The following is a 13769-nucleotide window of genomic DNA, read 5'->3' on the forward strand; positions in this document are numbered from 1 at the left end:
TCTCTGGCAAAGAAAAGAAACACCTCTCTGGTGATGTTTTGTAAATTGGGTTTGTAGAGAGGAACCGCCTCAGGGTGTATCTGGTGGGGTAAGCAGTGGATGCAATGGAAAATTAGGGCACTTCTTGGCATTCAGGAAGGGAATGAGTCTGGACTGGTGCTCTGTGCTCATGATGCTCTGTCAATTTAGTTGGTTTTCCAGTGACAGAGCGTTTGGGGATTTGACGGGGTCCAGGCATGGGTATTGGGGAAGTCGAGCAGCAGAGAGCGTCCTTGTGCCCAGACAGCAAAATAGTGTCGGCCCAGATTCGGCCCACATCTGGTGGTACACGTGGATTCCACATAGCCCAGATGTGGCTGGATCTGGGCCGACACTATATTGCTGTCTGGGGGGATTCCCGCTATTGTTGGATGCTCTGATGGGCTGTCGCCTCTCTGACATTGGCTGAATCCGTAATCGCCCCCTAAACCAGGGAACGGCAACTGGCGGCCCGCGGGCCAAAACTGGCCCGCCAGCAATATTTTCTGGCCCGCCGGATTATTTTGGTAGTCCTAAATGCTGCACAAAACTCTTCCACTACTTGAGAAAAGCCGTAGTCGCGCGGCGATTTCACCGCCGCATACTGTGTGAAACGCCCATAGGGAATCATGCGGCGCGGGATTACATTTTAAAGTATAACTGGCGTTCACACCGGACGCGAATAGCGCGTCAAATTTGCGCCTGCCGCGTCTAGTTATACGCTTGACCACTTTGTGTCCGTTCGCGCGTCAAAAGACGGTAGCGGTCAGAACTCTGGTGTACTTTGGACGGAGCGGGCGGTCTGACTGACAATAGCCCACTCCCGACATCTTTTGACAGCGTATCCGCACTTAATTCTGACCACCTGTACACCTAGTTCTGAGGAGCTGTTTGGTACTGAAACCATTGTCAGTCAACAACATTATTTTTTTGCAAGGATGTTTGAAATAGTTCGGCAGAAAATAGCCTACTTCATTTCGTCAGTAGGGCAATATGATTTTCGTTTATGTTGCTTAGAAATTTGAGTGATAGGCTTTGTCCTATTTAATTTATGTTATTTATATTTCTTTCTTTTTTTTCTGTGGCATTTTTTTTCTCTGCTGACAGTACAATGTTAAAATAGCCTACTATTTATATTGACACGAACACAATTTTTGTAAAGCATTTATAATTATTATAGGCTACTTAATCTCCTTCTTTCCGTTAGAGACATTTGAATGTGAGATTATGGAAACGAGATCTAAATTTTGTGGACCCGTCAGGTCGGGAAATAAAGCGGGGGTAACACCGAGTATATTTTAAGCGGTTGCTGAATAGAACCTTGTGGGAGCGGGACGGAAAAAAAAACAGTCCCGCGCAGACCTCCTTAAACCTTAGGTGTGTATGTGTGTGTCCCCGAATAAATAATAATAAAAAAAAAGGAATAAAGTTCAAAAGTCGGACTGTACGGAATGAGGCATGATTGCTATTCACACCTTTATTAAAATGGCTGTAATCTGTTACCACAATAGTACTTGATCTGTTTAAAATGATTTCCTTGATATATGCATAAATTAAAAATAAAAATAAAAATTTGTCTAATAAATTTTTTCTATTTTTGATCTGAGCACAATCAGAAAATCAGAAAACCCGTCCTTATTCGTTTTTTTTTTCTTTTTCATTTCAGTTCAGGAAATAAATAATGGAAAAACAAGTCGTTTTTCATCTTTTTATTTTTGGTTTTAATAAAATAAAAAAAATAAAATAAAGATTGAATGAATGATCCACGGACGGTGACGGACACATCATATTCCACAATTATAGGCCTATATAAGAGTATTTAATTTGTATCCATAGGCCTACTCCGTGTAGCTGGCCCGCCATCTACTGGCTAAAAAAAATATTGGCCCGCGGCCAAAGTTACTTGCCGACCCCTGCCCTAAACCCTCATTCACTATTTCCTACATTAGTCTGCTAATAAAGTTCACTTGAAGAGGTGAATGAAAACGAGTGAGAGAATTCGGACAGCTGTTGAGCGTACATCGGTTGTACACTCGTTATTGCGGTGCAATGTGGGATTGAAGTTTGGAGTTTACTCAATAACGTCCACCATGGTTTTGGACAACACTACAAATGGCTGTCCCCTCAAATAACGCCCTATTTCGCGGCGATTTCGGATTCAGACATTGTCTTATTTGGGAAGATTTGGATCCTCTTCACAGCATCTCTAGTGTGCATTGTCTCCGCCAGCTCCACTACTTCAAACAGCCAGCCAGAGCTGAAGGAATTTTTCATCCCTATTGCTTTCTGCTTCGCCCAGGGCAGCAATGTGAAGGAGTTTGTTAATGACCACCGTCTTGCCGACCTGGACCTGTTGGGTTGACCGGAAAAACAACCAGCATTGTGCCAAGTAGGCTGTCAAAATATTGATGGAATCACTCAAAAACGCTGGATCGCACCAACCAGCGAAAGTCCCACCTGGGTCACCCAGACAGCAACAAAGTGTCGGCCCAGATCCGACCCACATTTGGTATGCGCGGAATCCACATATACCAGATGAGGCCCGGATCTGGGCCGACACAATGTTGCTGTCTGGGTCAGTATTTCCCATCATAGTTGTCTGTAACACTAGGAGGGAGAGAAGAGTGTCCGTATCATGCTGCTCTGTGAGAGTCAGAAAATGAATTCCAGTGATGTCCTGCTAATCTCCTGAGGCTTTTGCTGTTCCATAAGCTCCCTTCCTTGATGAAGGATATTGCCTTCAGGTGTTTCCGACTCATTGTCTCTGTTCTGCTGCTAGAGGTCAGAGAAATATACTCTTGTCAAGGTCAGGCACTTTGATTAAACCACTGTAGATTTGTCACATTTGAATAATGTTCGAACAAATGTAAAAACAAAAGCAATAAAACAGTTGTATTTCTTTTTTCTTCTGTCAATTTCAGAATCCCTTTTGGAGATATTTTGATTTTGTCAAACAAGAGCAATCTAAAGCAATCTTGTATTTTTCTCAAAATCAAAACATAATTGTGCAGAATCAATGTGTTGAAATATATGTTCATACAAACCCAGTGTGGAAACATTCTCATCTGTGCAGGATGCTTCAGGATGAATTGAGAATCGGTTACAATGTTTATTAACTCATTATGTTTTCTTTTTCAGAACCACAGTCTGAGTCTGCACAGCAGCTAACAACAGAAATGCCTGATGGAGAATCAAGACCCCACCGTGACCAATAAATATATGGATATTTCTATTTGCGTTGCACTTGCCAGTCAAACAAAACAATTATAAAGAAAATGAAGACTGAGGGTAGGAGGGTAGATGTTTGATTTTCAGTGTTTAATATCCAACCAACCTATTTGTAAGTAAACCTTCATGTTTTGCCTTTCCTTTTCTTGTAAAGAGTCTTGATTTTTATTGTAAAAAAAAAAAAAAAAAATGTGTTTGAACACTACAAAAGAAACAAATCGTCAACCAGATTCCGCTAATATGAGGACAAACTTGGGCTCACAAACCAAAATGATATCAGGAAAAAACCGAGCCTTCATCACTAGCCCAGCCTGCCTATGTCTGATGCCACACGCCTCATGTGACCAGAACACCATGCTCAAATGTCAAATTTTTAAATGACATAAAATATAAAGAATAATATGTTAAATATATGCAAAATCAGAACAAGACATAAGCAGCAGTATTCCATTCCTAATGATCTTCTCTTGATCCCGAGGACATCACTCAGAGTTAGAGAAACTGCTGTCCATCCATGTTGACTTATGACTTGTATATTTATGTTATTAATGTTTACTGCTTGCTAAAGTCTGGATGTATCTGGATCTGTATCTATTTTTCTTTCTATAAGAAAGGAACTTATTCTCTGTTGTCTCTGTTTGTCTCATTGGGATAGGCTACACAAATGCTGTCAGGAGCATGTCAACGGCTGACTGATGTGTATTGCCCTGCTCTTACTGTATCAATGCTGTGTCTAATATGTACAGTATATACCAGTTTTACATCAAATGAAATTGACATGCACTTTTGCAACCCTCCATACTTTAATGGATGTTCTTGTTTTGAGCTGACTACACACTTGATAAGTGGCAGCTGGACATTTTATTATGTGTCATGACATGTCAATTAAAAAAAGGTATAAAAAAATATTAACTGGGGTCCGATTTTGTTGGACCTTTTTGTGTTCTCATGTGATGAAAACATTAAAATTGTATGAAGATATGGATGTACTGTGCTTTTCCAAAGATGTTTTATTATTGTGTTCTATGTGCTTGTTTGTATATATTGTTTTTCCAAACATCATCATATGGAATGAAAGAAATATAACCCTGTGATATAAATACAACCCTGTTGCCAACATTAGGGACACTAGGGTTGGGAAAAATAATGCCTGAATTTCTGTGATTAACCGTTTTATAAAATGCATTAAAAAGCCAGTTTACTAGGTGGCATGACAGAAGATGAGTGGATTCGAGACAACACGTAATGAAAAAAATACCGTGCAGTAACCCCACGGTGACTGGTGTGATAAAAAAAAGGGTTGCAGCATAGATTTTGAACAAATCACCAAGACGGAGCTCGACGCACTTCAGCAGTAACGTAGCGTTACGTGTGGGGTCTGAACAGATATCTGAATCATCCACCTTTGAGTTTGTCCTGGTGTTTAATGAGAGACGAATTCACCTCATCAAATAATGTTTTTGCTGGAGTCGTAAAGACAATGAGAAGAGAGGGCCGTGATAAAATGGAGCATCACACACTGATTTCTGCTAAAGATTTCAGCACCATTAAACTGTCTGATGCGCTTAATCTCAACAAACCTTGTAAACAAAATTTGGTTTGACGTGCGGTTACATTTCAGACGTAGATGAAGAGGGGGAACCGATAACTTGTGCCAGACTCATTCTGCATTTTAACCAACGAAAATTGTCTCAAGTATGTCACAACCCAGACAGCAATATAGTGCCACATCTAGGCCGTGTGGAATCCACATGTACCCGATGTGGGTCGGATCTGGGCCGACACTTTATTGCTGTCTGTGAATGAGCTTTAATGAAGAAACAAAAAAACACAAGGACCCACATGAGAGAAATAAGAAGAGCAGACGTGCCTTCATGTTCCAACAAACCGGGAACCAGCTTTGTCCTGTTGCTTCTCTAGAGAAGTACTTGTCTCTTCTGCCATCAACCCCCCCTGCTTTTTACCTTCACCCCAAAAGGCAAAACCTCTCTAAATGTGTTTGGTACGTAGATCACGCAGTGACACATACATCATGTTAGCTAAATATAATTTACATGATTATATTGGCTGTGTTTAATCTTAGTGATTTTTTTTCTCGTTTTGACTGTTGCAGGGACACTAGAGAGCCTGTAGGTGTGAATTACCCTGCAACAGCGGTGCAGAGAATTTGTAAAGCAGCAGGCACCTCCAAGATTAACACAAGTCACTGCCTTCGCAGCACCATGGTGCAGAGATCGTCCAATGTAGGTCTCAAATTGAAAGAAATTATGTCTGTGAGTGGACATTTATGTAAAAGTTCACTACAGAGCTACTCGAGCCCAAACTTAAATCAAAGAAAGCTCTGGAATGACATTCTTGCTGCAACAGAAAACCCTGCTGAGCCTCAACTAAAGACAATCGCATCGAATATCATTACACATACAGTTTGAAATGAGACAAATATTTAATGCATGCACAATAAACAGAAATGTTCAAATAAATGTAAATAAACAACAAAAACAATAAAAAAGTATATCTTGCTAGGCAGCATTCTAGCAGCTAAATTAATAATATTTAATTTAATATGTTAATGAAATAGAATAGATTAATGAGATGTGCCCTTGTGTTTTTATTTTTTTGTATCCATTTTGGAAATAACCATTTAAAACCATAAACCACATTACAATATATTTTATTTGTTTTAGTGCAGAGGGAATATAACAGAATTGATGGACAACCAACATTTTCTCATGCAGAGAGATAAGTAGCTTATTTGTGTGAGGAAATATCACATATTGTGTCAAATCTAACTTGGATTCCACATTATTTGTCTGTTTTCATTATCAAGCTTAAGGAAGTCCAGTTTTAGAGACCAACACAGGTATACTATATGGACAAAAGTATTGGGACACGCCTCTAAATTCTTGAACTGGTATTACCAACTAGCTACAGTTACTAACCAACAGTTAGTTAGGGGTAATTAGTCTTACTTTTCGGAATCAAATTAGACCAATGTACGTTTTTATGTTTTATCAAATTAGACCAATGTACGTTTTACGTTTTTATGACTCAAAAAGTTATGAGCAGATCTCAAAGAAGTAAAAAACTTGTAAGACTAGTCTTGGCAGTTTATGCAACCGGTACCAGGTGTTTCATTCTGACCCATTGCCACAACTGTATAAAATAAAGCCATGCAGTCTGCATTTACAAAAGTGTATGCCTCATCTGTGGAGGTGTCATAGCAGTAGCAAAGAGTCACAATGCGACACAATCATCTTAACTGGACTGGGGTGGACCCTACACAGACCAGTAGCTGACAGTTCCACAACTATCTTAGCCAATTTCATACAAACTGACAACTGTCTACAGCAAGCTGTAGATTTTGGAAACTTAATGATCCAGTTCACATCAATAATGATGCAATGTTGATATTTGATAAGCAAGTCATGGATCTCTGGAATAAACAAGTAGTTAAAATGTATGGCTACTACACAATGCCTATCCCTTAGGAACACCCACCTCTATTACTAAGCAATTATTTAATGGGCAAATATCCTCTGGATTTACTAGGAAAGCAGCTTCAGAAGGACCAGATACTGCAGCAGTGGTACCTGAAGGTATCGGTGACTCCCTGCAAAGGCATTATGCAGAGAAAGTTCTTGATGTCAATAGAGATGATGGATATGTATCGAGCCTGCCTCATCACACATTGCTGCATTCATATGAGCCAGACAAAATTTTGATTGTTTTTGACTGTGCTGCTTGGTACAAGGTTATTTCGCTAAATTTTGTATTCATCAAGGCCCACACCTCACTAACAAACTACTGCCAGTTCTTCTCAAGTTCAGAGAAGAACCCATCACCCTAAATGCCAATAATGACCATGGCAAACCACCATATAACAGTCACTACCACATAACAGTCCATCTCTTTGGAGAAGTTTGGAGACTCATTGCAAAGCAAAGTTCACAGCACTAAATTTCCAAAGACAATTATTGAAATTTCTCTGAGGAATCTGTGGAGACGGTAAAGCCAAACTTTGGCGTGGAAGACTGTCTGAAGTCTGTACCAATTAAAGAAGCAGCAATTACACTTGCTTCTGAACTCAGAAGTTGCTCATCAGGGGGGCTTGAATCTGACAAAGTAGCTAAAAATTCTAAAGAATTAAAGTCAATGCCTGTTGAATACTTTGCCAATTCATTGCATGAGGTCAAACTAGATCAAAAAGATTTGCCATACGTATGAAACCTTGGAGTCCTGTGGGATGTGGAAAATGATTGCTTTACATTCAAAGCCAAGATGATTAACAGACCTGCAACAAAGAGCCGAGTGCTGAGCACAACCAGTTCAGTTTAAAATCCCCTGGGGTTTGCGATTGCAGATTGTATTGCTAGAACACACATGAAGATGAAGGTAAATAGCCAATAATAAATCCACAGGTAAATCCACATAAAGAGAGTGGCGTAACACATCCAAACAATGATGAGACCCGACAACAATGAACAGAAGCAAGGGAACCCAAACAAGGATGATTAGACACACTTACCTGAACTGAACAACAAAAATCAAGGCAAGGGAAATGGTGAGAAATGGAAACAAAGTCCAAACTGAGTGAAACTGTGACATTATGTCCCTTTCCGGTGGAAATGGCGACGTAGGAGGTGGAGCCCACCACGCAACTGAAGAGCCAATGTAGCGTAGAGACACCGAAGACCTTGGCAGCCATGATGGAGCTGCAGCAACGACACCCAGAGAGGAAGCAGGGATCCAGAGGGCAGCTGGAGTTGGAGCAACAGAGGGCGAGGCAGAGCTAGCTGTAGCCGTAGGGGTGGAGAGTCAGCAAGCAGCGGACGGCCCGAGGGAGCCCGGTGAGGCCAAATGCCCGATGGTTCTTGCTGGAGTCGAGGGAGGAAGGAGCGCAGGTGTAGGAGCCAAGGCGACCGGTCGAGGTGGGATGGTCTTTGGCTGGGCTCTAGGTTGGGAGTGGGGCTGGTGTCATCATCAGCTGGTCCGACGGTCAGAGATGATCCACAGGATACCAGCACCCACTCCACGTAATCAGCGAAGCTCCCTCAAGGTTCCTCCCTGGACAACTGCTCATTGCTGGCATGATACATGAGCACATAACAGTTCAGTTGAAAAGATGGCTGGCTGATTTAATTTTGCTGTCCACTCTAACCACTTTAATGATGCTTCAGAGTTGGCCTATGGTGCCATTTTTTAAAACTGTATTAATTGTAGGCTGGTAATGTCAAAGGCTAGATTTACACCTATCAAGCCAACTAGTATTCCATGGCTGGAATTACTGGAACTACTTGCTTCAGGCCTGGATCAGCATGTCAAAAGTAATTTGGAAATTTCTTTCTTCTGGATGGACAGTACAGTACTGTACTTCAGTATAACAACAATGAACATTAATGGTTTCAGACTTTTTGTTTGTTGGAATGACCAATTTTCACCATTTGCTCAGTACTTACACCTCCAGGAGCCTTTACAAAACCTTTATTCTTATGGTCCCTTTTTAACATTCTGTTGACTATAAGTAAGTTAACTCTCATTAGAGTATTAGTAGACTGTCTGCTTAATATCTGTTAACTCTTTATTGTGATGGTCCTTGTGGTAGATTTTTCTTAAGTACCTGGAACCTAATTACCTGGGGTGTCTCAAATCAACACCCAAGCGTCTACAGTCGACACTTAATAATACATTTGCTTGGGGCGTCTCCAGTCAACACCCAAGCGTCGACAGTCGACACTTAATAAATATATATAGGGCATCTACAATCGACACCCAAGCGTCTACAGTCGACACTTGTTCGACGATGTCTCGTCCCTTTAATCTTTATACTCTAGCACTGCGTCTAAAGTCGACAACTGGCTTCGAGTTTCCTAACCCCAACTTGCTCCACTAACTAACTTGCTGCGCAGCAATAATAACCGACAGACTTCAGACAATGCCTTCGAATTTAATCACGGCCGGAGGATCTCAGACAGCTTTTACAGAGAATCCCACCAGCAAAAGGAATACAACAGTTTTTATAGAATAGGAGCATGGCAAAAATGACATGAAACATTAAATAATTTCCCTACAATTTGATTGTACAATTTGGTTCTTCATATGCAAACCCTTCTGTTACTAGATAGGAGCAAACTTAAATCTCAAATCATTAGAAAAAATCCTCAGAAGAAAAAATCCTCCAAAAGACATTCTACTGACTATAAGTATCTTTGCAACTACATGTCAACTTATTCAAACCCAAACCTAACAATCTACTAATACTCTAATGAGTGCGCAGATTTTTCATGTCTGTGATTGGCTACATTGCATAACACTGAAAACACATGTTATAAATAGAAACTCTGCTTATTCTTGAACCTGTAAATCTTTTTTTTTTTGTGTGTGTGTGTGCAATAGATGAATAACAATTCATTTGTTTTTAGATTTTTGTTTTTAGATATTGAATTTTTTGGGGAGTTCTGCAAATTGTTTTATTCTCCCGCAGTTCGCAAAAACACACGAGTACCTTACCGTCCGCACCCGCACTGGGCTATCAAATCTTGTCCCGCACAGTTGCATCGGGTGCCACGGGTTGCCTCCCACCCTTGTGCCCAGCCTCCTTCCTACTCCGCTGGTCCCACCCAGCCTATGAACGCCATCATCTCTGCTGGCTCCACCTACCCTCCTAGCTCCATGTTCTCCACTGGTTCCGCCCATCCTCTTAGCTCCTTCATCTCCACTGGTTCTGCCCAGAATCCTAGCTCCATCGTCTCTTCAAGCCCACCCTTCGACTCATCGGCTCCACTATGGCCTTCCATCCCTCTGGCTCCACTGTGGTCCCTAGTCCTACTGTCTCCACTTTGGGTTCCCATCCCCCTGTTTTCGCTGCGGACTTTGTGGCCTACGGTTGACCTGGTCCCTCCACTCCTTCAGCACCACCATCCCTTCAGCTCCATCGTTGTTCTCACTCCCCCTGGCTCTACCTCGGTCTTCCCAGCCCTCAGCTCTGTCTTGGTCCTTAGATCCCCTGGCTCCGCCTCGGCCCTCTGGCCCAACAGCGTCACCCTGATTCTCCAGCCCCCTGGCTCTGCCTTGGTCCCCAGTCTCCCTGACTCTGCCTCTGTCTTTAGTCCCCCTGGCTCCACCCTGGTTCGCAACTCCTAAGGCTCTGTCATGGGTCATCGTCCCTCTGATTCTGTCTGGGCACTCTGCTGTTTCTGCCATGTTCTCTTCACCTGGAGATTCTGACCCTCCTTTCTACCGCCTTCTTCAGCTCCTCTCATTATTATGGTGTAGTTTGTATTTATGGCGCAAGGAGGCAATACCAAGCATTTGTACAGTGGAAATAAAAACTAAAGTAGGATATTTCAGTCACCCAGCAGACAGAATAAGTCTTCTTGTTTAATTACCAGATTTGTGGTTCTTAATCTTGAACTTAGTTGTATTATTTGTATAGTTATCAAATATATATATGTATATATATATATATATCAAATAGGTAATAGGGATATCTTTGTTTTATAAGCAAATGCTTATAAGTTTGTTTATCATTCAAAACGCTCGTGTAGTTCAAACTAAATCCAAAATCCAATTTAATTAGGGGTATGCCAAATGCCGAAGAACATCATTTCAAAATAAAAGACATATAAAAGGATATCAGAACTCTCTGAAAATGTTTAGCATGGCAATGGATAATGGACAATGTTCATGTATTTGGTCTTGGCAGAATAGATCTACTACGCTGCTGCTGCTAATATTGCTGCTTCTGTTGATTATTGCTGTTGTTATAGATTATTGCTGCTACAAAGCAAGTATAGAAACTTGCAAAGGCCAATACGTACACTGCTGTGAGCATGCAAGGCATACTGCTGCTGCACAAATTACTTCTAAATATTGCATTACTCATTTGTTCCAGTGTACTTATTCACTAATGACGGAACAGTATTCTAAAATGTTTCCACTAATTGAACTAATTTCATAATTACTGAACTTACACTATCACTAAACTGACTAAATAAACACCAGCAATGCAAGAAAATGGCAAAACCAGCAATACAAGTTTGAGAGGTAGCGTCCCGACAAATCTCATGAAAATCACGACTTGCTTTACGGCACAACGTCACATACATCAACAACATATGAAGCAGCCTCTATGGAAGACACTAGCATGCATTTCAGACGTGAATCATGGCAGAGTCGACGAAGAAAACGAAGAAAGCGCGGTCGGAAGAGTCAAGAAAAAGGAAACGAGAAAGTGACAGCGTGAGGAACCGGACAAGAGTCTCATTCGGTCAGGCTTTCACTTGTTGGTGAGAGCTAAAAAGCAGCAAAGGATGCAACAGCGATGCTGACCTGGAGTTCTTGTTGATGGACTAGTAAGTAAATGTCTTATTTGTAAACTTGCTTGCGTTCTATGTTGTATGTTGTTGCGCTTGCTTGTTGTATGTCATTTTTTACGAAGTTGTTTATTCATCCATTGTTGATAATAAGACCAGTCCACTAATTTCCACATATGTCTAGCTAGCTATCGATTAGTAGAGCGGTTAGCAGACTTGATAACAAACACTTGTTTCTCTTACATGTTTTTGCGTTATGTTTTATTGCCCAGCTTGCCACTCAAGCAAGTTTACCAGCTGAACACAGGTGTTGTGATGTGTATTTATCACGTAGTCCTTTGTCAGGTTCAGGTTTCGTATGGCATGTGTACTGTGCTTATGCAAACTTTAGCTGGCTAACAGTGAACTTCCCGACTGTACCTTTACCTGGAATTGTGCTTTTTACTAGTCAATTACATCTTGCTGAGTTATGGAAGACAGGAATTCATACCTAGTTTCACCCTGATTACCCTTGAACAGTGCTACTTCTGTTACAGAGAACATACTGATCTTGCCCTTTTATTCTACACCCAGCAAGGGTCACAAAAGACCACCAAAGCCACCGGTGTCCAGTATAACAGAGGACTCAGACTGTGATCGGTATGTTTTTCTGCTCTATCCTAATAATCCAGGCACACATAGCACATTGTAAACTAACCATTTATCTTTTCAATTAGGGATGAAGATTTCACTGTACCTGGTGTCCAGACATTGGTCACAGAGACAGAAGAGGTTTTTTTTTGGAATCCAGGTGAGATTGATTTCCCTATTGATATTGTGCTGTACTGGTTAATTGCCTTCCACTGACATGTCCCTCCAGTCTGATGTTCATCTGTGTACCTCTTGTACAGCATTGAAATGGATGATTGTTGGGTGGATCCTTCTCACAAGGACTGGAAGGATGGGGACAGCTCGGATGAGGATTTTGTTCCTTTTCTTCAGCTACGGTACATTTCACTTCAACAGTTAGTTACTTAGTTACATTTTGGGTTCAACTTATGCTGTGTTCAGTCTCACAACTATACACTACTTTCAATGTCACTTGAATGCAAACTTTTTGGAGGATAAATGGTGTTCTGGTTTGTGTTGAGTAGGTAATCAATGTCCATATACTCTGCTTCTATACACAGTACTGGTCGTGTCAACACAAACGATCTTGCTGAAATAAGCTTAGATGAAGCTGTGCTTGATGTAGCCACACCCAATCCCTCCTGAGCTGGAATCACAATACATTCCTGATCAAGAACGAGTTCTCTGTGAGGAAGACCTGGTGGGGAAAAGTGCCAACATCACTTACAATAACAACCTCCACAGGCTCGCCATGTACTTGATGCTAGCATGCCGCTGTGAACCGCCATTTCAGGTGAGCCTGAAACCTCGGGGGACTGGAGTCATTTTGGAATGGGTAAGATAAGATGAGCTACTTCTCAATGTCATTTGGACCCTACCCAAACATGCATGTAGGGTAGGAGACTGAGTAAACTGGTTGTAACCGGTAGAGATGTGAAAACATTTGCATACAAATAGCTCAGCTATTGGTGGTGGCACCAAGCAATAGATAATGACCTTTTTTAGTACTTATGCATTTGTGCGTTTTTGTGCTAAAGCTAATCTACAAGTTTGACATGACTGTGACCGAATGTGTGCAAGTGTTTTGTGTGTTTAAAAATATATGCATTTTTTCTTTTTCTATATCACGATGCAGTTATGCCCCTTTGGACACACTCTGTGGAAATTGAACTCACAGCCAGTATTGAAGTACTGTATGCAGGGGGGTGACTTCATGCTGACTACAAATACTCTTCTTTCTGACAACGACTACAGGAAGATTGCCCTCCTCTTCCAATTTATGAAAATGCCAATGGTCGCTGAGGGGACTTTCTTCCGAATTCTGGACGCTTATTACATTGCTCTGGTCCAGGAATGTTGGGAAAAAAACAGGGCGGTCATTCTACACCGGTTGCGTCAGGAAGAACATGTAGTTGTCCTAGGTAAGGGGTTGCATATTTGTCAACCACCAATGCATTCATATGCATTTAAATGCTGTGATGGTATATAACCTGTGATTCTAATGAATGTATTTTTGCTCTATTCACTAGGTGATGGCAGGATGGACTCTCCAGGTACTGTGTGTGTGTGAGCAAATGATGCATACAGTCCACATGCTGACAG

General features: G+C 41.3%; 1 protein-coding gene across 5 annotated transcripts in view; it reads left to right on the top strand.

The window, feature by feature from the left end:
• LOC309501914 (zinc finger protein 521) overlaps nucleotides 1-4225 on the top strand; it is a 93410-nt gene extending 89185 nt beyond the window's left edge. For all 5 annotated transcript variants that reach the window (XM_082174180.1, XM_082174179.1, XM_082174181.1 and 2 more), the window contains one exon: nucleotides 3157-4225. In XM_082174180.1, the coding sequence (XP_082030306.1) occupies nucleotides 3157-3186 (30 nt within the window). In that variant the 3' untranslated portion in view covers nucleotides 3187-4225. The remainder of the gene's footprint in view (nucleotides 1-3156) is intronic.
• The last annotated feature ends 9544 nt before the right edge of the window (nucleotides 4226-13769 follow it).

The sequence above is a fragment of the Leuciscus leuciscus genome (assembly GCF_965113295.1).
Source record: "Leuciscus leuciscus genome assembly, chromosome: 6".
In the NCBI taxonomy this organism is placed as follows: domain Eukaryota; kingdom Metazoa; phylum Chordata; class Actinopteri; order Cypriniformes; family Leuciscidae; genus Leuciscus; species Leuciscus leuciscus.